The sequence below is a fragment of the Labrus mixtus genome, chromosome 15, assembly GCF_963584025.1.
Source record: "Labrus mixtus chromosome 15, fLabMix1.1, whole genome shotgun sequence".
NCBI classification, from domain to species: domain Eukaryota; kingdom Metazoa; phylum Chordata; class Actinopteri; order Labriformes; family Labridae; genus Labrus; species Labrus mixtus.
Genome location: NC_083626.1, coordinates 9216123 through 9243661, shown reverse-complemented (window position 1 = coordinate 9243661; position 27539 = coordinate 9216123). Strand labels below are relative to the sequence as shown.

Below are 27539 nucleotides of genomic sequence, written 5' to 3'. Positions count from 1 at the left end.
TCTGTGGGATCCATGAAACAGCCATGTTTGGCCCTTTGTTGCATTGTACTGAACATAAAGAAAGTTGAAAAGAGCAAAAACTCAAAAGCAGTGAAACAATGTCATTTACTCATTTTAATGGTTAAAAAAATACTTCTTTGCGCAAAGAGACAAGAATAAGTCCCTGTCCACTGAGGAGACAAGGGACCAAAACAATGATGGCCACCGAATGATGACAGGTGGAGCGAGATAAGATGAGGTAAATGTTTTTGAGGAGAGAAAACAAAAAAAAGGCACAATTTACAATCGATCATGCCCCGAATTCACAATAATTATAACAACAACAATAATAATAATAATAATAACAATCATAATAATAATAATAATAATAATATATCAATACAGCTAAAAAAAAATCTGAAAATCTGCAACAACAAAAAATACAGACCAAATATATCATACAAGGCAAATCCTGCCTGTCAGGCTCCTCCTGTGTTCTGTACACTCTGAGCCCCCCCCAGTCCTGCTGCTGATGCTGATAGCACAGATAGCAAAGTAACACACTATCTGACCACCAGACACGACACGCATAGTTTGGAGGGCCCGATGCAATCGTCATGGCAGAAGGCACCGCAGCCTTGGCACATGATCATGGCTTTGAGGCGGCACGAGCACTTGAGCGCCACCTCCTCGGTCGCACTGTCAGTAAAGGCCTGGATGCTGAGGGTGGCCTGGGTGGAGGTCAAGCGGGGGCGCAGCTGGAGGACACTGTCCGCCATGCTGCGAGCGAATCCGCCGTTATCCATCACCGACACGTTTGCTGTGTAGCTGACTCCTCCTCCTTGCTTGGGGAGCTTCCCGTACAGATGGAAGGGAAGGGAGGAGGAGGGCGACGGGGAGGAGGAGGAGGGGGAACCAGAGGAGTAGGGACCTTTATTGTGCTCCTTTTTTGCCATTCTGGCAAAAGTCATCTCCATGTTGAGGAGTCCTTCCATCGCGCCTCCGCTCAAGTAGCCGTCCAAAGAGCTGCCGGGCTCCTTTTTGGTAACACTCAGGGGTTTGGTGGGGGATGATTTGGAGAAAGCCTGGCAAGATGGGCGAGCACCAACTTCACTCTTCACAGAGGGTGCAGGAGACTGCTGCTGTTGGTGAGGGTGGGGGAGCTGAGACTGAGGTGGACGCCAGTTGATCTTAATAGTCGGCAACACGTCTGTGGGACAGGGGTCCGCCTTGGGTGGAGAGGGACCGTTATGTAGAGTGCGAAGGGAGTTCTGTGGTCTATCTGGATTGAGCCCCTGAGGACCGTGAGAGTCTTTGACGGCTGCAGCCTCCACAGCGCTGAGTTCTGACTTACTTCTATAGATTGAACTTGTAGAGGAGGAGGTGGGCAGGGAGGTGATGACTGGGACCGCTCCGGGGGCCTGCTGGGACTGATACTGGGACACAGCCGGGGCCTCCATAAGACAGGAGACTGGACGGCCTGGTGGAGACTTGGTGTGGTTCTGGGATGCTGCAGACAGATCCAGGCTTGGAGACTGGGCTGAGACATCAGACCTCCCTCGTGCCCCTGGGGTTCTTGCCACGGGCGGTCTGGGTTGCGGTCCTGGTAAACGGCTGATCTCTAATCTGTTGGCAGAGTGTGTGGGCAGAACTTTCTCCAAGGGCAGACTGCCCTGTAGCAGCTGAGTGACCAAGGGGTTGTTGGCCTCCACAGTGGATACAGCTCTGGCTGAGCTCGCCAGTCTCTTGGAGGCAGCGGAGCCCGGGTGAGCAATGGCCGACTTTAACCCTCCACGATACTCGTCTTCAGCCGAGCTCTGTCTTGAGATTCTACAATCCTCTCCAGGCTCCATTTTGACCACAACGTTTGTGGAGTGGGGTCGGCTGTGCGGAGGATTAGGCAGGCCGTTGGGGAAGCAGGACTGAATGACCGTCTGACCTTGGCGGCTGGACACGTGGGCGTGGATGACTGGCTGCTGGTTCTGAGGAGGAGGAGGAGGGCTGCAGATGACCAGCTGACCATTTCTCGGCGTGCGCAGTTGGGGGCACCAGTCCTCATCGGGGTGGTTATCATTATCATTCTCGCAGTCTGAGGCCGTTTCTGTTGAGTCGCTGTGAGTCCCAGCCTCGTCATCTTTCTCAGAGGAGTCCGCATGTTGGGGCGAGGATGCATTTGCCTGCTTTCTTTCTGTAGCTGAATGAGAGAATATATCCTGTGGGTCCACATGATGTGAGCCATGTTGGATGACACCGCCTAGACCCGCCTCCTTTCCCGTCAGCTGCTCTTTGGGCTGACAGGAGCTGGCAAGTGTCTGAATAACGTCCACACCCTGAGCTCCAAACCTGGGAAGGGAATCTGGGATTGAGGTTGCGACCAAGGAGGGTTTTTCACGACATGGGTTAGCTCTCTCAGAGGGAGGAGCAGCAGAGTCGGGGTCCCGGCTCTGCCTGGCCGACTTGGTGGTCAAAGACTTGGACACAGAGTCCGACTCTGAAGAGGAGGACTCCGCTGCCTTCTCTGCGAGACCGTTCAAGGAGCTCCGGACGTTTGCCTCTTCCATCTCCTCTCCATCTTCTGCCCCCACAGAGAGCTCCTCTGGAGGAGGACTCGGGGTCTGAGGGGGCTCCAGGGACATTGAGGTAGAGGTAGTGGACAGCGACGGAGAAGACTGGGACACAGGCTCTACATTGTGAAGCTGTAGTTGTGTTCCAGACGAATTAGAGCCCGAAGACGATCCCTGCTCCTCCATCCCACCACCTCCCCTTCTTCCACTTCCTCCTCCTCCTCCTCCTCGTCCTCCTCCTCCTCCTCCTCCTCCTCCTCCTCCTCCTCCTCCGGGCTCGATAGGTCCTGGATGCTCTCTCGCTCGTCGTCCATTGCTGCTATCCGGTAGCCCAGTAGCAGGCCGCAGCCTGACCCCGTCCGTCCCTGTCCCGTCGCTAGTGGCTGCAACAGCAGCAGCGGCCTCGCGTTGGGCGCGGGCTTGCTGGGCGCGGGCTTTGATGTCCGCCAAGGTGCGCGCGCCCCCCGTCCCCGACCGCCGCGAGCCCTCGCCGGGGGGCACGATCCTTGGGCAGATCTGGTAGGTGGGGTGGCCTTTGACCCAGGGAGGTTTGATCCTGGACAGTTGAATCTGATACAGTGAAACAAAGACAGAGGGTTAAACTTTGCATGAAAACTAATTTCTGAAGAAAGACATTTACAGATCCTTTGAACCTTTGGGTTCATGGAATAAATACTTACCCGGATTGGCGGCACCTTGGGCTCTTCTGTTGTAGGCTGCGGCTTCTCCGTGCGGACACCGTCAATTGTGGTACGAAAGGACTGACGGTCATCCAGCCGCGGCCTCTTTTCGGGAAAGCTGGAAAAGGCCTGAGCCTCCTCGGTCCTCCTCTTCTCCTTGAGCTGGGAGCTGGGGACGGGGGTGGTGGCGGGGCTGGCTGAAGGGCTGCTCTCACGGCTGCTGGTGGCGGTGCCCCCGGTGATAGAGGTAACAACGGAGGCGGTGTCATCCAAGGGATCGGCTGCAACTGCAGCACTGGACGAGGCTGAGGAGGAGGAGGAAGAGTCCAGGCCTGCTGCAAAAGCCCCTTGCCTGTCAGAAGGAGAGGAGGGTGAGGAGGCTGGTGAAGAGGCAGACGAAGAAGAAGAGGAGGAGGAGGAGGAGGAGGGGGAGGGGGAAGATGTGGAAGCCAGAGCAGGTGCAGCTTCCTCTGGGAGCAGGCGGGCCGTGACCTCTGGCTCTTCGTTGGCGCTGGTGGAGGCTGGGCTGGGGCTGGGGCTTGGAGTCGGTGTTGGAGTAGGAGTGGGAGTAGGTGTGGGAGTGGGAGTAGGAGTAGGAGTAGGAGTGGGAGTGGGAGTGGGAGTAGGAGTGGGAGTAGGAGTGGGAGTGGGAGTAGGAGTAGGAGTGGGGGCTGGTATTGTGACCGGCTCTGGAGCAGGAGAGGCCTTCGACTCGATCGAGGTGCTCTCGGCTGGGATCTCCACACCACACTCAGCCTGCAGCACCACCTCGCCTTGAACCACCGCGTTGTCAGACAAGGGAGAGCCCATAGAGACTGTGGAGATGTCCAAAGCAGCACTGGCTTCAGTTGCTTCTGTCGCCTGCAGGGCAGGGGGAGTGGCCTTACAGAGGGTCCGGCGGGCTCTTCGGCGCAGATCGGCTCGTGTGCGTCTCCTCATCCGTCCGTCTCTCCTCCTGCGACCGACACTGCGTCTCTTCGGTGTTGCAACAACAGCTACATCACTTTCCAGCACACTGGCTGCAACGTCACTGGCTTCACTGGCGGTCAGTTTAAGGGACTCCTCTTTTGTCAGCCCAGACCTAAAAGTGCACAAAAAACGTTTTTAAGGACATCATGAAACAATTGTCTGCATTTCACAGTGCCATGGCTAAAAGGTAGCTCATACTCCTGTGATGTAGTCAGCAGGCAAACGATACAAATGGCTCAACATGCATCAGAACAACTACTATGAACCACATAATTATGACAGGCCTGATCTGGCTTGATGTCAAACTTTGATGAAAGGAGTTGGCTCTTACTTTTGCCCGTGATACTCTTCGAAGAACTTTTCCTTCCACGCCTCAACCTTCTTCTCTTTCTCCATTTCCTGTCGGAATCGCACCTGCATCTCGTGGGTAAACTCACCTAAACCAAACAAACACATAGGAATGTTTTTATAGGAGGAGCTCCGCAACTCAGGTTTCATTTCTAAACAAGCTTGACTTTCCTTTGCAGAAATACGTGATGTTTTAGGATAGTGCTACCATCAGAATATTATCTGTGTATGGACCACGCAGAAGTCTGTTTAGTTGTATTCTTCTGCACATTCTAACAGGCACATTGTTGCTTATCAGCTGATTACACGTTTATCGTATATGATCCTGTCGATCATATTCCAATTGGATTACTTTTAGCTTCTTCCATCCCTTGTTCCTTTCCGGGAGTAGTCAACACATTCCTGTCACCAGGTTTCAGTAAAGCTTGGCTTTTTGACTATCGAGCACCGATGGCTTACCCTCAGCCAGCCTCTCTTTCCAGCTCTGGGAAGCGTGGGTGAAGAACTCGTTGTTGAGAGCTGAACTGCTCAGTCGGGCCATGCCATCAGATCCAACCTGAGGGGAGGGACAAACATTTTTTTTTTTTTTACAAAGAACACACCTGCACAATCCAGTGGCCAAAAAGTAAGATAGTAAATATAGAATCTGACAAAATACAGCTGAAGGTTTTTTTTCTTAAACCAGCCTTTACATTGTCCAAATGTTCCCAGTTTGCATGTCTGTATTAAGGCCGTTAAGATATCAGAATTTAAACTTTGATACAGTTCTAACAAAAACCGAATGATAATGATGCCTGTTTCGGATTTGAACCTGGGCTGCCTGCTTGGAAGACTACAGCCTCCATACATGGGGTGCACTCACTGACCACTGCACCACCAGTGCCCCAAGACCCTGGTTTCCAATGGTAAATTTGGTAATCCCATTACAGTGTGCAATGTCTTTACAAAGCAGTGGATAAACTGTGAGTAGAGAAAGACCACATACCAGTCGGTCCACCTCTGGCAGGAGCTGCAGGAGCTGCTGCTGGGAGTGAGCGGGGAAGGCTGAGAAGGTCCGCACATTGATGAGAGCTCTGATGTTCGTGTTGACCAGGATGGAGCCAGGTGTTTCGAAGTCTACATCGACTCCTCCTCGACTCCTCTTCATGGGCCCTGCCACAAGAGAAAAATAAAAACTGCACTTGAAAAGTCGATCGACTTGATGCTGAATTTAAGGCATTGTGAACCCTCTGCATTCTGACTGTAAAAAAAAAAAAAGAAGTGATTTGTACCTGAGGGGACGTGCTCTCCGTTTACTTTAAGAGGGGTGAGAACAACACGAGGCATCATGACTGCTTTCTTCCTCTGTCTTCCTGACTGTAGGAACAGAAACAGTGGAAGAGCCAATCAAAAAGTCAGTATGTTAAAGAGTCATCCAAATTTTCTCTCTGATTCTTGCCTAATGAACACATGCTTTAAAGTAATAATATGGAGCAACCAGTGTCTACCTGCCGGGTGCTAACCTGTCGTGATCGGCTCAGTCTGGTCTGGGCGTGTGGAGTGTGTTGGGCCTGCTGTGCTTCTGTGCGTCCCTGCTGTCCGGCTGATCTGCTGAGGCGGGTCTGAGGCTGACTGATGGTCGGCTGCGGCTCGGTGGAGCAGGAGGCGCTGGACGAGCTCTCATCCACTGAGGCTTCAATGCAGAGAAACAAAATAAGTTTATAGCTTCACTGCATCTCAAACATTTCAAAGTGTGCAGTCACTTTAGAGAGCCATACAAGAAAGGACGTGCATTGGCCAACATCCTCCATTTTGTTTACAGAATTTAGCAGAAAACAACATAGAGGATAAAGAAAAGTCATTAACGGGTCATAAGATAAAACAGCATCATGACACAGATTTGTAACTTTAGAGATAGGACAGAGAGAGTGTGGGGATCGACATATGGGAAAGGAGCCACGAGCTGGACCCCAACCCAGGCCGCCTGACCCCAAGGACTCCAGCTCCCGCACATTGGGCGCACTCACCAACCACCAGGGACCCAGGAAAAAAAAGTTTAAAATGTTTGTTTGTTGAACGGAGGGCGGCTCAATAAGAAGTCAGGAAATCTAAACACGTGTCAAGAAGTTGAAATGTTTGATCTAGAACAGATTGTTCGCTGTCCTTGCATGCAGATATCTGTTTATAAAGATACGGTAAGTGTCCTCAGATTGCAGCCGATGGGAGCCGATACGCCATTATGTCATTCTAACCTGCTTTTGCTCTCAATACAGAATGAATTCCCTGCATGCTCAGAAGCCTGCTGATGCATGATTGGTCGATACAACTCAGACTACAAACAGAAACCAGAACACTCCCTGTACTAAAATCCACACCCCGAGTAACGATTCTACAAAAATATGTAGCATCTGTAAACGGAGATGACTTATCTCCTAGGTAGGGTAAGATGCTTCAGGATCTGGGTGACTTTTTTTTTTTTTTTTACCTCATCCATCTCCTGCAGGTTGAGAAGATGTCTGAGGCAGGATTTGGTCAAGACTACCAAACCCAGGTAAAGACCAGCGCTGGTGATAGGGAAGGCCTCCGTTCAGAATCTATGCTTCCCCATAACACTCTTGGGCGTAAACGGCTTCTCCCCATAAACTGGACTGGAAGGACTCTGGATTATGAAAGAGAGGTCTGTGGTGTATGTGTGATGACAGGTCACTGTTGTGTGCTGCAGTGTTACCGTCATTGTCTCCGCTTGCACCGGCGTTGGTCTCGGTCGAGTCGCAGCTCTCCTGCTCGGTGGCGTCTGCAGGTCCGCCTGAGGCACCAGCCGCTGCATGAGTGCTGGAGCCTGAAGCAGCCGTGCTTCCGCCGGCCTCTGTTCGCGTCTCCGTCTCTGATGTCGTCTTTGTCCACTGGAGGGCGTTCTTCTACAGAGTGTGAAATGTAGAGTTAACACTCTTCTTCTGCTGTAGTCGTGTACTAAATCTACCGCTACATGGAGGCCTTTCACATCATGTCATCGAACAGCTTGGTGCTAGTTTGAGTACCTTGAGGGTAAACAGGCTCATCCGTCCAGGCAGCTTGAAGAAGATGCTGTTCTTAACTCGGTCTCCCCTCACCTGGGAGTGCAGCATGGTAACCAGACAGGCCAGAGGAGCTGTGCCGCTGCACATAAACAAATACACACACACACACACACGGTCATACTCAAATTAAACTCAAAGGACTGGATACAAAGGTTAGACTAGAGTTATGAAGCTTGAAGACGCGTCAGTGTAGAGTTGTGCATCTTCACTTGTGTCATGATTTCTCCTCTCTCTTTTGCTGAACCGTGAGTGTCCTAAACATGCTAGTCTATTTTACCAAGAGTAAGCATTTAAGGCTCAAGGAATATGAACAAGTGTAGAATAGAGGAAAGGAGTGTGGTCAGAGAAGAGAAGTAAAAAAAAAAGTGTGCAAACAGAGGAATACAACTTACCTCCTGTTTGGGTCCGCATCAGGCCGGATGGTCCATGACGAAACGATGTAATGTAAAAGGAAGTTAAAAAGCTTGGTTAGAACAACATAGATCAGCAAGTTCAGTTAATGTGTGTGCTGCCTTGTGATCAGTTCACTGACCTCTAAAGACAAAAACACTTAAAAGGTCACATATTATTCTAAATCCACTTCCCCATGTTTCTCTAACTCTAACATGTGTCTCTAGTCTGTCTACAAACCCCCCAATGATGAGAAAAGTCCATCCTCTCCGTCTTTTGCCTGCTCCACTTTTCAGAAAATGTGTGCTCAAACAGGCCGTTTGGAGATTTTCCCTTCATGACATCACAAAGGGCAGTAACCCCTCCCCCAGGTGGGTGACACTCCCACAGCTAGGTGTTTGTTCTGCCCTCTGAGTCTACCTTCTCACTGTAAACAATAGGACAAGCCCTTCCAGAGAGGGGGCGTGGTCAGACACAGCTCATTTACATATTTAAAGGTACAGACACAGAAACAGCCTGTTCTGAGCAGGGCTGAAATAGAGGGGTTTATAGACATGATCAAATACAGGACCAGAGTGGATTTAGATCAAGAAACTTCACACACATGTTTTGAGGAGCTCTGAGATTTATTTTAACTTTTTGAAGAGGAGAATGATATGTGACCTTTAAAGGACAGTGTTTTTCAAAATGAATTTTAATTGCCTAATGGAGGATTCAATGATCAACTAATGAAGTCTGTGGTGTGACTGCACTTTATTGGATTATGTATTTCTAGGCTACAGGAAATATTCTCAAACCCTCATTACTGAAATCAGGTTCAAGAGAAGATCTGTAACTGGATCGTGGTGCTGCAATGTTGCAGCAACACTAGCAGGTGACCCGTTTCCATAAAAACAGTCAGTACAAAAGTTTGCATTTGTGTGTGTGTGTGCGCGCTTCTTACCGCATCTCCTTTAGCCCCTTGGTCTGGATGACATGGAGGATTTGTTTGGGAGTCATGGGTGCGTCTGAGAAGTTCTCCAACACCTGGAAAAGACACAACTTTAAAATACACGGACTGGGAAAGGCGAGTGCATTGAAAAGATTTGAGGAAAAGACACAGCAAGCTCTAAAAAACAAGTTGCTCAAATTAAGGAGTAAACGGATTGCTCCTCATGATTTTATATGATCAAAACCTTCAAAAAATAAGCAACTTCTCAACAAAAATCACAAACAAAATTACCTGTTCAGGTTATTGAAAGAATAGCAGCATGCAAGATTGCACCATGTCATGTTATGTTTGATACTGATCGGGTGCCTCTAGGCAGAGGACAAGGATGTATCCATGATAGACTTATATCTGCAGATGACATCAGACTATGTTTGTATTAGGGGATGACTCACCACTCGCATTTTAGACATAAAAGGCAAAATTTCAATGGTTTCATCTTTCGTGTAGCTGCTTTTCTGTCAAGGGTCTGAATGGAAAAATGTTCCTCGTAGCTTACGGAGGCAGCGAAAAAGATACTGACATTGAAAATCAGCCCCAAACTGAATCAAGCAGCTCAATTAGGAATCAGTCTGAATGGGGTGGATCTTTGCTGAGCGTGATTCTGCATTAACTTCGCCATATGAAGTGTCGACAGGATGCTGGGAGGCAGGGAGGAGGCTACCCCGTCCTGTGCTTAAACCCTCTTGTTTAAGCACATGAAAGGTTGTCAGTCTCTTCAACACAGTGAGGCATACTGGTTATAATAATTCAACGCTGGTGTTCAATGAATACTCAGAAGTGACCACAGGAAGCCCAGTGTTGGGACTGAATAAGTCAAGTAGGTGCAAACCCGATCCTGAAATTTTTGCGCTTCTCTGAAAAGTGGTTTCCAACGACAATACTTGCACAGTTGATGTCACCCAGTGTGTGAGAAAAGTGGTAAAGCAATGATAAGAGAAGTCTTAATCCTAGACCGGCATGCTCCCGCTCTGCACTCTCAAGTCTGCTGACACAAACCTCCTGCACCCCCCATGAAGGACTAACCATCAATCCTGGGGGGGGGGGGGGGGGTAGGGCCTTCTCCATTGCCGCTCCCAGTCCCCAAAACCATCAGAGACTCCCCCTCACTCGCCACCTTCAAGAAATCCCTTAAAATAAATCTCACCTCTTCAACATCACAAACAACCACTAACAAACTCTGTTCTCATCCTCCTTCTCTTCACATTATTTCTTTTTTGTGTTGTTTTCTTTTGTTGCTGTTCTTTGTTAAGTGCTATATAAGTCTAATTTATTATTATGATCTAGTGTGAGCCTGTAAGACCCCCCTCCCCTCTTTCAATTCCAACAAGGGGACTCTTGAATCAACATCATAATTAATTTCAACAAAGAGAGAAATCTGCCACAAGGATGTGAAGACTGTCGTGCTATAAACGGAAACACATTAATTATCAGACTTTCATACATCTCTTCTGGCGTACATATTGTATTTAAAGTGCTTGGCTTGATGTTCAAAACTCAACAGTAGGGTGTTGGACTGCTGTTAGAGGTTTTGTTAGCACCACCAGAGGGACCTGATTGGACAACTTTGTAGATGAAATGGTCGTTGCAGAGGAATGGCGAGAACATTTTAGTATGTCAAGGACATCTTTGTTGACTTGGCGCGCTGATGACAGCCGTAACGGTGGTTTTAGTGTTTTCATGTGGACGAAGATGGTTTTGAGACCTTAGTGTATGTGGAGAGGATTTTTTTTAAACGGAGGAGGAAACCCTCTGTTTTGAAAAAATAAAAGAGTCGAGGAGTTTGTGTGAGCTGCAGCTGTGAATCCACGACCAAAAAAAAGCACCAACAAGCTGAATCCTTTCACCTTCATCCTTTGAAGACAAAATGAAATAACACAGAATATGTTTTTGAAAATACCCAACTCTTCCTTGACTTAAACTTCTCTTTAAACCACATAAAGGGTTCATGAAACATTCAATATTACGCATCAGACCCGTGTACCTCCACAACAATAAGTCCACAAATAGTCTGAAAGAAAATACAACGCCTAATCATTTTTAGAAATATGTTCATTGTGTGTCATCTGTCACGCGATGATGTCAAACAGTTGCAGATTCAAGCTTCTTAATTAAGAGGATTTGTTGCATTGCTTTAACGTGTATGACCGTTAATGAAGAGTTGTTGGGTTTTTAACTATTGTTGGACAAATTAAGCCCTTAAAGGATGTCACTAAAGACAGCACACTTTCACATCTTTGTTTTTTAAATCTTGTAAACTTGCATCATTTGGTTTAATCTCAAAATAATCTGTTAATTCATTGATAATGAAACGATTCATTGGTTGCATTGCATCCCTGCAACCATCTGTTATGTATCTACATGTGCACTGCATGGACGTAAATGTTGACTTCAGTTCATCAAAATCAAAATTGGGATTTCAGTTTTGCTTTCTGCAAACAATCTGAGTAGAAAGCACATGGGCCTGTCTGGCAAAATCAGAGTAAAGTATAATGAACACACTGCACCCACAGTGAGGATCAACACTGTGGTTAAAAAAAAAAACACACCTTAAACATCTTTACACAATCATCATGTTTGATTTATCCGACATAAGAGCCAAGTAGTCACACTGCATTTTAGTAAATTAAACAATGCTCGCTCGTTTTAAGGGTTAGCCTTGTACATTTGCACACGAACACTCCTTTTTAGTTTAAAAATGCATCTTCTGCTCGTTAATATTCAGACAAAGAGCTGGTGGATTGATGCCCGTCAGCAGGATGTCTTTGATTTCCCATCTTTAGCATTCGAGCCCACAATGTGGATCCACAAGACAGCTGAGTTAGCATTCAGCTGTGCTAACACCAGCTAGCATTATGGGCAACAACATTGGCTACTATTACAATTAAATACGCGTTTCTTTCATGTTACGAGAACAACGAGGTGACGTTTTAATATGCTGATTTGTTCACAAGACACACACACTCTCAGTGTAAGGCTAGCGTTGCTATTATTTGACTCGGGTTACTTGAATGATGATTAGCATTCGGCTAGCAGGCTTGTTGCCTAGCAAACAAAGAGCTTAAAATAGGAGAGGTGGATGCTAAGCGTGCTAGCCTGCGTTAGCATGTTACGTGTGTTACTTTTTATATCAGCAGTCAGAGAGACGCGCAGCAGAGGTAAAGATATGGCCCCTGGTTATATTTAACATACACACACATATTTAAATATATATCCTGCAAACTGGACAGGTTAGCAGGAGCTAGCTGATTGGGTTAGCATAGCTCAGGCTGTGGTCGTGAGGAGAATGTCCAAACACAACAACACATCTGGATCCATCGTTTCACATGAATTCATTCACAAAGTTATTTCACATGCAGCTCGTTGAACCGTTAAATAAGAGTGTTTTACCATGCGAGCCGCCTCAGCCCAGGTCCGCTCCTTCTTTCTCTTTTGTTTGTCCTTCATTTCCTCTGCGCTTGTGTCTGCGGCTAGCCTGCTCTGTGTCTACAAAAAGCAATACGATGGCGACTTAGCTGCTTAGCAAAATGGCTAACTACGATTCCAGGTTCACTTTTGTGGAGCCAAAACAAAACGTTCCTGTAGCTCGGGAGAATGCTGTGGCGTCTGCTAGTATCTAATATATGTCGCTACTATGTGCAGTGCCTTTTCGGAGCTAGCTCAACACATATCGTCTCTCTGTAGCACAGAAGCAGTGTGAGTGCAGGGCTGGCTGGCTGGCTGGCTGGCTGTGTGTGTGTGTGTGTTTGAGAGTGTGTGCTGCTGCAGGACAAGCCTCTAAGGAATGCAACAACCAGGTCAGAGGTCAAACCCTCCGCAGGAATGCAACAAAACATCGCGCAGCCCCCGTGCATGCAAATGTAGCTCATTTAAACAGAAAAAATAATGATGTTTGATATCAGAAGAGCACAGTTTTTGATTCAGGCTTCCTCCCCTCTGCACAAGTATGTCATATATCGGCCACTTCATAGATAAAACATGAGTCCATTAAGACAATATTTTCTCTAATCCATAGTGTTGTAAAACTGATGCCCAGCTGGGAGAAATAGGATATATTTGGTATTTAAATCTGCAAATAAAAAAATATAAATTAGTTCATATAAACACATTTAAGTGCACAACTGCTGTACGGTTTGGTGCACAACCCATGTACGCAGTATTAACCACAAGTCTCAAATTAAAATGAATGATATACAAAAAAAAGTTATATTTTTTCAAATTACATTTTCACAGTTTAATAGAGATTTTTTTGTATCTTGTGGAGACCCCGAAGTCCCAAAAAATGTGCAGAGACCAGTTGATATCTTGTGCACACAAGATTTTTTAATTGTAATTTGGGGGATTTCTGGGAGTCTGTTATATCTTAAATATATGTCATGTATAAAATGTGCATGTATCTTGGCTGGCTATAGTGACCAAAAACATTTCACTAAGCAATGAAGTATGTCTAAAAGTGTATCTGACCAATAAATTGGAATTTAAAACTGTATTACAACATTGAATTAAGACAAGTACGACATAGATTTAGATTCAAGTTTTGTCATTAGTTTGGCGTTGGATGGCCTAATGGTTGTGTTTCGCGCCCCATGTACGGTGACTGTCATCCCCGTTGCAGAGGCCTTGGGTTCGGATCCGACCACGGCCCATTGCTGCATGTCGTCCCCCTCTCTCTCCTTGCATCATTTCCTGTTTTTCTTCAGCTGGTCCTCTCTCATATAGTAAAGGCACTCATGGCCCAAAAAAGAACAAAAAAATAGTTTTGCCAATGGTTGGTTAATTATACCCAACAAATACAAAACTAATTAAAATAACAATGGAAGTAATTCTTATTTTCAGACGTATAACAGATCATGCAACTTGAACAGAGAATGCATTAAATAGTGTTTACTTCAGATTGTTAGCAGAAGCCTTGTAGCATAACCTGCATTGAAAGTAAGAAAGAGAAGAACACGTCTTGTTTGAAAAAATATCAGAGCAGAATCAGCTTTATTGGCCAGCTATGCTCACACACACACGAGAAATTTGTTTTTAGTAAACTGTGCTCTCTACAAAAGTACAACATTAAATATCAACACTAAACACAAAATAATCAAAGACTAAATGAGACAATAGTGCAAACTAACTAACCATGATAATAAAAAATGTAATTATGTAATTAACACTCTGCCTTTATCATAGCCGAGAAACTCGGAAACTTGGAGCACCTGAATGCAGCATTAGTCACATGAAAAAAGAGAACAGATTCAATTGAAATCAATGGGAAATAGAGGATAATCAGTGTTGAAGCCTCTGTGCACCCACACAGGTGTTGATTAAGACCATGATTATACCTCTCCTCCTCCTCCCCTCCTCTCTCCTCCCCTCCTCCTCTCCTCTCCTCTCCTCCCCTCCCCCTCTCCTCCCCTCCTCCTCATCCTTTCCTCTCCCTCCTCTCCTCCTCCCCCCTCCCCCTCTCCTCTCCTCCCCTCCTCCTCCTCCTCCCCCCTCCCCCTCTCCTCTCCTCTCATCTCCTCTCCTCCCCTCTCCTCTCCTCTCCTCTCCTCTCCTCTCCTCCTCCTCCTCAGCTACCAGACCAAATTCCATATTTCGGTCTGCACTGGAACTTGAACCGGCAGCCCAAAACTGGGCTACAAACTGAGCTACTGCTGTTTAATTAATCTTTGCACATTAAATTAAGTTTAGTTTTCATCCAATTATTGTCATCTCACTTCAGTACATGCCAGTTTTTTTCTACATTTTGTCTAACTTGATGTTAAGCACCTGGTTCCTATCTTCCAAAGCTCGCCACACACCAGCAGGCTGAGGAACAGCTTCTTCCACCTTAGACTCTTAAATAATACTAAATATATCAAATAAAAAAGCTCAAAGTGCAATGAAACCCCCTTTTCAATAGTGACCATGCAGGAATGTTTTTTAATGCTCCACCTCATATTTATATAGTCTGCCTTGAACGTGTGCTAAATATTTTTCTCAGAAACTCTGATTAAAAAAAACTTTTTGTGATTATTTGTTCTGTTTTTATGTTCTATTTCATTTTATGTTTTTATGTTTAACACCTACCCGTTGTCAAAGGAGCCTCCGAGCACACTCATTTACTTTTAAAATAATACATCTCTTGAATCTTCCTCATAAAAAAGCACTTTAAGCTGCATTTTATCGGTAAAAGTTTATATTATTAAAGTTAATACGGTGGGTGCAGATGATTACAAAAGTCCTGGCAATTAAAGTTGCACTATGTAGTTTTGGTAGAGGAATGTGAAAGTTGGAGAAGTGTGGTATATGTTCATAACTCTGTACACAAACTGTCCTCAGAGGAACATTTGGTCCCTGTGACACTGTTTGAAGATAAAATGCTATGCTAGAAGTTGTGTTGGGGGGCCCGCAACAGTGAAACCGTAACTCTCCTGGTAGCTTTTTAGCTCCAAACATTGTTCAAGGGACCCAACTTTTCTTTGAGTGAAGTTTGTGTTTTCAGTTCAGAAAATATAGCATATTGTTTCACTTCTCCTACTTTCAAATTTCACCACCAAAACTCCTTTAAACTCCTCTCTACATAATTTATGACTGATCTTTTGATATGAAATCGGGTTTAATCAATGAGGGGCTAAATATATCCCCAAGTATGTGGCGTGTTTGTTTGTGCAGCTCTGGGTTCCTGCAGGAGTTCCTCCTCTCTCTGCAGCCCGGGTCGTGACGTCACTCTCCCAGAATGCATGGCTCCCAGCGCGGCGCCCAGCAGCAGCAAGTCCAGGCCCGGACTCTGAGAAACATCTTGAAAAACTTGTCCCAAAATGTCGATATGGAGGCGGAATGGAGGCTGGACGGAGAGATGGACGGAGGCACAGTCGGTAAGTTAGCCGCCGTTTACTTTGTGGTCCGGTAAACCCCCCCCCCCCTCTCTTTAGCTGCAGCGTGAACTCCAAAAAAAAAAATATGGAGGAGTTAGTTAGTTAGCTCCGCGCAACACAAACTCCGATATAACTTAGTGAAGCGCTCATCTTTTGTGTTTTTTAAAACCAGCATGCTTGCTCGGCTAACTCCCTAACTTCAACAACATTCATGCTAACTCTTCCTGGAGTCTTTCCTCGACGTTAAAGCAGCTCATTGCGAACAAAAACATCCGATATTTTAACCGAACTTGAGCCACCGCCGCCGAATTTTGTAAGCGCAGCCTGGGCTAGCAGTCAAAATTAGCCCCGGTGTGGTAACAGTGACCCCCGGTCCCCCGGCAGTCTGCACCACTTTTCCGCGTCGTCTGCTCACTTAAACCCCCCTCGGGCTGATTGCATGTGTCCCCTAGATCTTTTTAAAGATGCATTTTCACTTTTAAGCTCAACTTCATCGGCAGGGTTCAAGCAGAAAAACGCCTCACGGAGCTTCATGGCAGCTCCATGTTGTGAACCCACAAGATGGCACTACCAGCTCCCATCACATCACCCCCTCATGTTCACTCAAATATCCACTTTTCCAGCTGCTGTTGCTTCTTCTGTAATTCCATATTAACATCTTTTATAAGGGGGGAATGTGTGGCAAGAACATCCAACTTAAGTTTAAACACCGAGATACAAAAGGGAAAACAACTTTGTAAGCAGGGGCTGCATTGTAAATTAAAATATTATTGAAGGCAATGTAAGAGTAGCTGTTTTCATGCAGCTTGCAGAAGCTTTTAAAAAAGTAAAATATGAGATGAAACAACTGTGTAGTGAAGGACTGAAGAAATACTCCGGTCCATTAATCTTGTTTTGTTGTTGGACCCAAACAGATTACACATTAGGACAATAAATGTTATCATTAGTACAAAGTGAGCATTCACAAAAAAATGCATCGCAAATGGATTAAAATCATCTCAATTAGAAAAATAAATATTTAAAAAAGCTAATATTTTACAGTTTTTTACCTTTTGGAAGGAGACGTGGGTTTGAAAACTGGCTTTCACACCATTTGGATTCAGTCAGATGAAGCTCAAGGAGCTAACTTTCAGCTACCTTCAGAATAATAGGTGCTAAATTATTTGTTTATTTAATGAACATAAACATGTAAATATGCCAGATTGGTTAATTTTCATCTGTAGTCCCTTGTCAGGTTGGTGGTGCACACGTAATAATTGAGTGGGTAAAAAAAGCTTTTTGGATTCACCTAGTTTCAGGATTGACTGTTTTCAAACAGGTATTGTGGTAATCTTTGCAGCCGATACTCAGGCCCCTTGAGGACAGCAATCATAATCACGATTTTACATCTGAATCGCGAGCATTTATCGCACTTAAACCCTCTGAACACTTTAATGATCTTTACACTGATAATATATGATAATAATAAATAAACAGTTGTTGAGGTAGTGGTGATGAACTCCTGAGGCCAAAATATAACAAAAACAACATGGAGAAAACGAGCACAACATGGCGTGCTGCAGAGTCATCGTTTAATGTAGATTATCTTGTTTTCATGATCGTGGGAAGACAAAATCCAAATTGAAACTTCATTAGTTGCTGAGTCCTTGTAGATACTAATATATTATATTCATTAGTATTTGTTTATTTACCTCTACAGTGCGTAAAAGACTACTCGCACAACAACAGATATCTTTAAAATGATCCTGAGTGACAATTAATAAGGATGTTAAGATTAATTGTAAAATCGCGATAAATGGATTGAAAGGTGTCAAGATTCACATCGGTACTCTGAAAAAAGAATCGCAGTAACATGGTGAGCGTCAGCAGCTGCAGAGCAGAGGCGGTTGGCAGCTGCAGAGCAAGATTTAGAAATTGAGGACGCATCACCGTCTTTTAAATCGGAGGTGCGGAAGCATTTTGTCTTCCCCAAGACAGAAAATGAAAAGAGGTGAGAAGGGTTAACAGACGAGACTAAAACTGTGTGCAAATATTACAAGAAGACGGAGAAGTACACAAATAGAACAACCAACATGATGCAGCATTTAATCCACACCACAATGAGAAGCTCTCATTTTATAAAATAAATCATATTGTGAGTGAATCCTGACGTCCCTAAAAATGAAGGTTTTAAAGTAAGATTTGTAATTCTGCAGGATTGGTCCTGTTCAGTGTTCAGAGGGTTAATTATTGATGCAGCTGCTGGTCTTACTCTGGGCGGCTTTAAATACTTCATGTACATGAGTAGTTTAAAATAGGAAACATATTTAATTTATAAGTCTCGTTTGAAGGGCCCAACCGATAAACGTTTTTTGGGGTCGATACCGATATCTTTTTGCTGACGTGCCTGTTTTATTTTATTTTTGTCTGTTGATGAGGCGCCGCACACACTAAACGATTTTAGAAATGTGAGCGCGCCCATATGATGACAAATCATGACAGATTAACAGATCTGTTCTTATCGTGTGTGAAGAGCAAAAAGGACGATCGACTCAGCACAACACACACTAACCGACTCATCCTCCATCTTGAGTATGAAAACTTGACTTAAGGGTAAACAAACATGATGGTCAAGCTAATGGTGGCTAGCTGTTAGCTGGTACATCCATTACGGTAAACATTTTGGTTCAACTCCTTTCCGACAACACGATCCAGTTGGAGTTGGATCGTGTTGTCGCCCCAAATCAACAAGTTGGTCCTAAATTTATGACGTCCATTTAACTTTATACTTCACGTTTGCCGTCGTCGCCATGGCCGTGTTTGTTGTGCTTCTTGCCGTCAGCTTGCGTCCTTACTGGCTAAGTGACAATGCACAGAGTCGTTGCTCGACATCCGTCCTCTGTGTTGTCCCCACACAACAGGATTTCTGATCATAAAAATTGAACACGTTTGAAATTTACGATTTCAAAAAACGGCCCGGTTATCTTGTAGTGTGTACCCTGCTTAAGTTGGAAGAATTGATGGTACAGAAAAAAATCACATTAGGCAAATTTTAAAAGCAATCTCTCCATCCCAGAGAGACTTTGCAACTTAAAAATTCACATTTAAAACGTTTCACTGTTTTCCCTTTTTATTACCAAGCTCCCAAATATCTGTATCTATCTGAACACTGGGAGGTTAAATGTCGTCGAGCTATTTGAGAAGATGCTGGACAAACCTGAGGAAGCCATTTTCAGGCTACCTCGGATTATTGATTTATTTTCTTTGTATGTTTCTACAAACGACTGTCATCTGACAACGTAGGTCGGCTGTGCATGAGGTAGTATGAAGGGGTTTTGGACTAAATTAAGGTCGTCCCTTAATGATCTCTGGAGTATATATCAAGGTTAATATATATATATATATCAAAGGTGGGATGTTTTCAATGAAACTAAATACCTGTTACCTTTTTATGTATATAATATAAAAGTAAAATGTCTGATTTTTGTAATACACATGCGTCGTATCATCCATCTCATCCAGGATGCTTCTTACTGCGCCATACTATTTAATGATAAGGTATCATTTGCACAAAGTGACACAGTTTTCCTTCCTGTTTGCAGGTCTGCAAAGATGTTGATCTGCCTCTGTGATTCAGCTGCTGTGTCTGTGGCGTTCAGGGCTGCTGAATACTAAAATAGACTGCGGGCCAACACAAGAGCTCTTCTCAGGGAACACACAGACCCAGTCACTGCTTCCAAAGCTCCTCATCACCGCAGCCCTTTTGGGGTTGCTATGGCAGCTGCTGTCACAGAGACCAAGTGCTGGACACAGGCTTGCCCCAGTAAGGCAGGACAGACCACTAGTCATTGCTGCAAGAGACCATCAAACAGTCAACAAACAGCACTTAGCATTAATTCTAGCACTCGAAGATAACAAAACGAGCAGAGGTCTGCAGGCTGATGGTCGGCGCTCTGGAGAATCCTCATGAGTCTTGTCTGTGTCTGCTCCGGCTCTTGGCCAGAGTCCCCGCGCACCAGCAGAGCCAGTACTGTTCCTTCTGTTAGACCATGTTCCACCAGCAGGACCATCTGAAGAGCCAGCTGCAGGAGAGCATACCAGCCAGCAGGCAGCTCTTCCACTGCCAGGAGTGTGGGAAGCAGTACAACACCCAGCTTGGTTATAGGCGCCACCTGGTGGCGGCCCACAGCGCTTCAGCAAACCTGCCTTGCCCAGAGGGGGCGCCCTCCCTCCTGGAGCACCTGGGCAGCCATATTGACAGACCTCCACCGTCAGAGGGAAACACAAACGCTGCTGTGCCAGTGAGAGAGAGGAAGTACTCTTGTGAACGATGCGACCGCCGCTTTTATACCCGTAAGGATGTTCGGCGTCATGCTGTGGTGCACACAGGCCGACGTGACTTCCTGTGTCCGCGCTGTGCACAACGCTTTGGCCGCAGGGACCACCTGACCCGCCACTTGAAGAAGAGTCACGCTCAGGAGACGGGGTTGATGCCACCCTGTGCACCCAGCACTCCTGTGGCTACACCCACCCCCGCTGCTCAGTGCCCGGTGAAGGAAGAGCCCAGCCCTGTGACCTCTGATATGGGCCCGGTTTCGAAGGAGCCCATGGAGAATTACTCCAGGGACATGTACAACTCCTACCCCATAGCCAATCCTGTTCCCGGGTTGGGCCACCCTCATGGCCTTATGCAGGGCTCCTTGTCTTCAAGCATGGGTGTAAGTCGCCACATGTCCCCGCAATCCTCCCATCCCCACCACCACCACCTGCAGCCCCCGGTGGCTCCACAGCAGCAGCCCTACGGCAACATGGCCAGGTACCAGCACGGATCTACCTCATATCCTCGCACCGACGTGGACAGCTTCCTGCTCGACCTGCAGAGTGCCCCCCCACCTCACCTGAGTGTGGCCAACTCCTCTACCTCTGCTTCTGCCTCCCCTCAGAGGGAGGTTCTGGGTGATGGGGTGGGTGCTGGCGGCGACCCCCACCTGCTGTCCAGGAGCCCAGCTATCTCCTCGACTGAGCTGTCCTGCACCACTAACATGGACCTCGGGCCTCTCCTGGGATTTCTGCCTTTCAGCCTGCCGCCCTACAGCTCTCACATGGGGATGGGAGGGTTAGTGATGAGCTACCCACCAGCCACCACCACCACATCCTCTCCATCCTCCTCCTCTGGGCTGTCCTCTCAGGCGCCAGGGCCTTTCACCTTCTTCCAGCCTCCCCAGGCTCATGTACCCCAGGGCCCCGGCGCCCACAACCACAGCCAGCTACCTCAGGCATACAGCAGTTCTGCTATGAGCACTTCCAGCTCCCTACCTCACTACTACCAGGCCTTTCAGCAGTAAGCAGCTCTGTCCCCGTTAAAGTTGCCTTCAAGTAAGCTCTTGAATTTTTTTTTTTTTCAAGAAAAAGGGTAAATCACGAGAACGGCATTTTTATTTGTAAAACGAGCGTGTAACTTTAACCTGTCAGTGCTAATGATGCTAATCTTAGTTTTTTTTTTTTTTTTTGTTGAACACAACAAATCACCTCATCAGTATTACCTCATTATTTAAAAAAGGAAGCTTGAACCTTTGAGGAAATGTAGATAGTCTCACTACAACCAAAATAGTGTAGTGCCTCTTTTTGTTAGACCTACAGTGAAAGCACTTAAAAGTTGTCATAGGTGCTGCACAATGCGGAGTCATCCACTTTTAGGAAACCCTGGGAATTCCACAGTGTTAGGGATTTTTATTTTTATCCAGTAACATATCATGTTTATAAATTTTCACCTTTTCTTTTTTTTTTTTTTGAGAATATTGGACCGTAAACAGCCTTACAGAGAGAAACAGGGCGGTGTCAAGTGTTCTCCGTTACAGCGAGCGCATGCAAAAAATATTGAAAATTGCAAACTCAATGGCACTGCCAACTCATTTTAGATATGCAGTAAACCAGCAAGCACCAGCTGATCAGTCTGAATGCAGCAGTAGATGGAGATATAAGACTTTTGTTATCAACCATTTTCTAAAGTAGTGTAAATTGAACCCTTTTTTTTTCTCAAGAATTCAGACCCAGACCGTGTTAGAATTTGGACGTTTTTGAGTCACTTACGGTGGTCGATAATTGTTTACAATACCTGTAAAGCTTGGCTGCATTACCTAAATCTTAAAGATACAGTAATGGATACTGTACACCCAGTCATTCAAGTTCATGTGAACTGCAAAAAGCATTTAAGCAACACCAGAATCTGAAATTCTGATTCTCTTTTTAAAAGTAAAGTAGCAGCTCTTAAAGCCAGAAATCCATACTGGAATCCCCGAGAATATTTAGTTGATGCGACCTTTATCCTCTATTTGGCTGTATTACGTAGCATTACTAGATTAAAGGCACTTATGTTTCATTTTTAACCTAGCAGGGAATGCCAAATCACATGAAGCAGTCGCAGCCTAGATGCTGCTCCACTGCTCTCCATGGGTAAAAGCATTTGGGGGTCAGAACACTTGACAGACGGAAAAAAGCGACACATGCATGAAATTATCTTGATTCCCGTCATTCAGATTTTGAGACGTTGCATCTATTGATGTAAAGATGGGAGACTGAGCTTAATATCCTGTTTACATTTAAATTGCGGCCAGTAACAGATAATCTGTTTCCCCCTCACGCGATGCTCCTCGCGTCCTCTCTTGGTCTGGTGCCTTTCTGTCTGAATGTGACAGCAGAGAGCAGCGCAGCAACTCCAGATCCTCGAGAGCCCCTTTTGTTAAATGCTCAAATCAAGAGCCCTAAAGACTATAGATTGCCTCCCCTCTGTGCCAACCAGGTCACTGATTTCAGGGTTGCCACCTGTGCCCTAAAACATGTGAACATGTTCTCTTCTTCAGATGCGCCATCCCACAGAAACCACACTCAGTTGCTCATGAAAATTGGTCGTGAGTATAGTTGTGAACTTTGTGAATTTTTTTACTTTGCAGAGACTTAAAGGGTGGGGGGTGTATGTATGATAAGGTGGGTTTAAAGTAGAAAAGCAGATATTATTTTGGGTACTGAATCTCAGTGTTTCAGCAATGACTAAACACTTTGGCCCAATCTCAATTCCCCCTTTTGTCCGCACACTTCAATTTGCGCTCGGATGCACAGAATAGAGGGTCCAGTTTTTGTTGAGGGGAAGTGGCCATCTTGTCCTACAAATGGACCTTTTGAACCTTGATTTTTTTTTTCAGATGTGAACTTCAAAAAGTGTTATGAGGAAATTCTCAGAAGTCCAAAAAATTTGCTTTCTTGGCAACCATATTGTTCAATTCCTCATCCAGTTCACTCCAGAACCAGGTGTTCAGCCAGGCTGAGGGACAAATGTCCTTGGTACCATGATCCTTGAACAGGACTGGACTCATAGCTAAGTTTTGACGGCCTTAGCGGTATGTCTAATTTCCCCTCATCTCTCAGGAAAAATAGTATGTTGAACTTCTTTACACAGACTATAACCGCCCAAACAGGTATTTTGGGCAGCTACTGCATCTGTTAATACTTGTACTGCATGATAGCAGATGGGAAAATCACCAAAAAACATTTCTTAAAGGCTTTATATGCGATTTTTTGATCCAGCAGATGTCGCCCTTGAGCACCAGCATGAAACCAAAACAACTCGCGCTGCATTGTTGTGTTAGCATGCTAATGCTAGCGATCTTTATTATGCTCGTATCTTCACACTGCATGTAAATTTACCTGAAATGAGCGTGATCTAGAAACACAGTTAAGCAGTGAGTACAGTATGTTATTCTTCTTTCCTCTAGTCCCTCAATTAAACAACTTTTATACACGAGGGGAGGAGTCAGCTGGCTGTCCGGGCGATGTAAACAAACTGAAGATAGGACTCGGAAAACATCACAGACAGTGGGACTCGGGTGTTACACCCATTGTAGACAGTCATGACTCAGAGTTATTTTCAGAGGATATATTTGATTTCTATTACATTTAAGTGTGAAAAATCACATATAAAGCCTTTAACAATGTTAAGAAATGTGTGCTGACAAAAATGTGTCATAGGGCTTTCACATTTGCAGGAAAAACTCCTGAAAAACTCTGGATATTTCCAGGAGGAGCTGCATGTGTGAACAGCTGAATTTTTTATTTTTTTTTAGCTTGGACTTCACCTGAAGTTTCTCCTGCCGGACCCCTAGAAGTTTTTCTGCAGTGAGATGGTGTGAGAACGCAGCAGCATATTATCTGGAGAATTCCCCTTGAGCCAATAGGTGGGGGGAGTGATGTTTTGGAGTCAGTGCATAGACTGTCTGCCCACGAGCACTAAGATCTCTGTGCACATAATTAAACAGCTGAATTATGTTTCCTGTTCTCCAGTAAGTTCTTCACTGCTCTTTTGTTGACATTGTGATTCTGCCAAATTACATGTAGCAGGTAAATATTCTCATTATAGCATCGATGGTGGACTCTGTGGCTCAGTCCGCAACTTCCACATCTTTTTTTTTGCATCACGTCTTACCTCTGGAGACCCCCCTGCCCCCCCCTCCCGTCTGACAGGGACAGTCTCCCGCTGTGAGGAGCTTATATGAACAGCCAGGTCGGGAGAATCCTGAAAGTCCTGAAATTATCTAGATATTTTCAGGAGTGCATATGTGAAAACGGCTTTAGAAAAGGCCTTTTAAAAAAAAAAAACGTTGAATCAAGTTGATTTGTTAGTATCTGTGTCTGAAACAGATGGTCTACCCCTTTTCCTCTTATCTCCATATTTTCACAATGGCCAGGTGGCAACCCTCGCTACACGATGTGACCTGGAGCACGTTCAGAAGTGTAATTTAGAAAGAAAGGAAGTCTCAAAAATTGCTCTCTGCTATCTGTTCTTTCAAACTGCACCCATGGATCTGAACAGGTCCTCACTGTGACATACTTGCTGTGATTTTTCCTCCTTTTTTTTTACTAAATAGAAAGTAAATTCAACAAAGGCCTCCCAGAGCACTTGTCCCCCATCTTTTTACTAAATGCCGCTGTTGGTATTGACACCCATTCCTTTAAGGCTCTGGTGTTGTTGGATCGCAAGAGTTTCTGATGTAATTAGGATTAAAACAAAAAGTGTCCCCCAACCCAACCAGCCCTCCCTTCCCTTTAATCCTGGACATCTCTGTTCAAAGCCAGAGACGGGAAGAAGTTGAGGAACCGTTGATCAAGGTTCCTTCGACGGAGTCACTCTGCGGCATGCCACGTGAATTGGATCTTTCCCCAGCGGCCTTCCAGTAACAGACACTCCACTCAAAGAAAATTGGTCAAAGTGAAGTGGAGACGGAGGACGCCTCCTGCTGAATGATGCGAGTGATTGATTTGATATTGGAAAGAAGATATTTAGAAAAAGAGAGTTGGGTGACGCTCTCTCTTCTGCCTTAATTCCATGAACTGATTGTTGAAGGACTTCTCTCACTAGCACAGGAACCAGCCTCCCAAGTGTTGCACCAATGTCTTAAAATGCTACTGTTGTGCCTCTCTAAGAGTGTCTAACTCTCTACCGGGTTTAAGCACTTATAACATTTCTAGAAAAAAAAAAAGGATGATCTGTACCTCAAACACGCAGAACTGTGGGTTTCTGTTTTTCTTTGATTTTGCTTTTAGTTAATTTGGCTCTTACTTGTGCCATTAGATTGAAACTATAAAAGGTAGATTTTATGAATCTAAACTCTTTATCTAGCGGCAGACATTGACATTATAATTCAGTCAAACTTTCTACCTCTACCTTGTCATGTATCTTTCTGCAAAAAGAAAAAAAAAAATCATTAAACGCTAGTTTTAACCTGTAACAGTATGGCAGTTTCACCACTTTTGAACGCGGGGATGTGTTCATAAACTCAACTTTTGAAGGGCCGGGTACACACACGTCCTTGTGGTGTATTCAAGAGTCAAACCTTGTTCTCTATACTTGCCTTTAATGATATTTCTACTTATTTACTACCTCAGAGAAGAGACAGGTGACTGTCCATCTAACTGCAGAGAAAATGTCTGTGTAGAGTTTTATTTTTGTCAGAGGAAGCACATGTACTTTGTAGCTCCATAGTTTTTTTTAAATGAGATTAGCTCACAGCAGGATGATGTGTCTATAGTGCAAAAAAAAAGAAGAAAAAAGTACCAGTTCAAGCTGCATTTGTTCTGTTTATTACTCTGCCTCTGCCTCTTCAGTCTGGAATGCTAACTGTTTATGAATCTGGGCCTCGCTCTGGAGGAATTCCCCAGAATCATGCTGGAATGTACAGACAATACTTTACCACAACTAGGATGTTCACCTGGAAGCAGCAGCATCTTTCCCTTGTTTTCCAAGTCGGCCTTCCTGATCTGAATGATGGACTCTTTTGATAACAATGCCCAACACTTTCTGGTGTCAGCCTCTTCGTTGATAGAGGACAGGATGAATTTAGGAGGGATATATATCCATCTAATCTTTGGAGATATTAGTTTTACTTTTCAACATTTTTAAAAAACCAAATCAGCACTTCTTAAACTATCCAACTCCGCAATGAATATCTGTCTGCATATGAATCCAGAATATTAATGCAAGGGTTGAGATTAACACTCTTTTTGCGACCAATCGTGATTAAGTGGGTTCTGGCTGTGTGTACCTACGTTCTGAGATTGAGTTCAAGTAAACACAGGCTTGGATATATTTTGTTTGTTTTGATCTTTAGTCAAAGATCACAAACATGCTCTGTGAAACGGGGAACTCTGGCTTCCTGAAGGCTCTTTATTCGTGCTGTATCAAAAGGTAAACTGAGAAATTATCAATTTGGGATAAAGAAGCACTACACCAATTTATATCTGCATATCTGTAAAGCCTGTTGTGGTGCTGTCCTTGCTCCTCGAGTTAGGCGTTTGAACGACGAGTAAACACAAGTGAAAGCATTCCAGACTGAATGTAGACGCAGAGAAGACTTCAGGATTCATTTTACAAAATGATCTTTCAGTACCGCGTTGCCTGCATCGAGGTTGGCTCTGAGAACCCACTACGTGCAGGTCTCGCTACGTTTTAATTTAGATAAGTTTTTTTGCATTAGGTGTTTGTATTATCACTTAATAGATTAGAAGACATTTGAAAGAAAAGGAGTTGTTATTTTCTGATTGTCTGAACATAAAGTAATACAAATAAAGAAATCTTTAGATTTACTCCGTGTCTGTTTTATTTGAACGAGTGAACGGCCTGCGAGGCGTTCTTAAGAATGCCAAAGTTTGGGGTAGTCAAGACCACACTAACCAAGACCAAGACATTTAGGGATTGAGATCAAGTTAAGACCGAGTCCTGTGGCTGCTTTCCCCACTCTCTCCCTATGTCCTAGTCTTTCCACTGTCCTATCAGAAGCCTAAAAAAATCTAAAATATAAATTGGGAGGGTTTTGAGGGAATTATGTGAGTTTTCTTTTTCTTTAACTATTGCTGAATTAGTGCCATGAATCTGCAACAGGGGGCGCTGTGCACTGCTGGACGTTTGTTGGCGACCATTTAAAGATAAAGAAGAAACCTCCCGCACGGATGAGTGGATCATAGTTTGCTCATCAGTGCCGGTAGGAGGCAGCATTGACTTTTTATTTTCTTTATAACATTCACAAATGCAAAAAGGAAAAGAAACACGAGGAAAAACAGCATCTAGACTCTTAATATGGACTATTGGGGATCAATAAAGGATTGAACACAAAGTGTGAAAAGACTTGCATGCTTGTTTCTTTTTGCATATTTATTTTCTTCATGGTAATTGCTTAGTTCTGCGACTGTTG

General features: G+C 44.8%; 2 protein-coding genes across 2 annotated transcripts; one reads left to right on the top strand and one right to left on the bottom strand.

Moving 5' to 3' along the window:
* Positions 1-99: 99 nt before the first annotated feature.
* Positions 100-12735, bottom strand: asxl1 (ASXL transcriptional regulator 1). The gene is made up of 12 exons (XM_061056591.1): positions 12365-12735; positions 8930-9012; positions 8407-8409; positions 7558-7675; positions 7248-7437; positions 6043-6212; positions 5812-5896; positions 5526-5692; positions 5000-5096; positions 4524-4629; positions 3224-4304; positions 100-3113 (listed from the first exon to the last, which is right to left on the bottom strand). The coding sequence occupies exons 1-12, from the start codon at positions 12419-12421 to the stop codon at positions 543-545; spliced, it is 4728 nt and encodes a 1575-aa protein (XP_060912574.1). The 5' UTR covers positions 12422-12735; the 3' UTR covers positions 100-542.
* Positions 12736-15669: 2934 nt separating this feature from the next.
* LOC132990353 (zinc finger protein PLAGL2-like) lies at positions 15670-26934 on the top strand. Its single transcript, XM_061058580.1, has 2 exons — positions 15670-15822; positions 19404-26934. Exon 2 carries the CDS (start codon positions 19851-19853, stop codon positions 21144-21146), a length of 1296 nt encoding a protein of 431 aa, XP_060914563.1. The 5' UTR covers positions 15670-15822; positions 19404-19850; the 3' UTR covers positions 21147-26934.
* Positions 26935-27539: the final 605 nt, after the last annotated feature.

What these genes read in the sequence shown, in the direction of transcription:
- LOC132990353 (XM_061058580.1), top strand. Translation starts at nt 19,851, where the DNA reads ATGTTCCACCAGCAGGACCATCTGAAGAGCCAGCTGCAGGAGAGCATA.
- asxl1 (XM_061056591.1), bottom strand. Translation starts at nt 12,421, where the DNA reads ATGAAGGACAAACAAAAGAGAAAGAAGGAGCGGACCTGGGCTGAGGCG. An exon ending in GGGCTGAGGCGGCTCGCATG is followed by an intron (nt 9,013 to 12,364) that starts GTAAAACACTCT and finishes TGTCTTTTCCAG; the next exon opens with GTGTTGGAGAACTTCTCAGA. An exon ending in CCAAGGTGCCGCCAATCCGG is followed by an intron (nt 3,114 to 3,223) that starts GTAAGTATTTAT and finishes TCACTGTATCAG; the next exon opens with ATTCAACTGTCCAGGATCAA.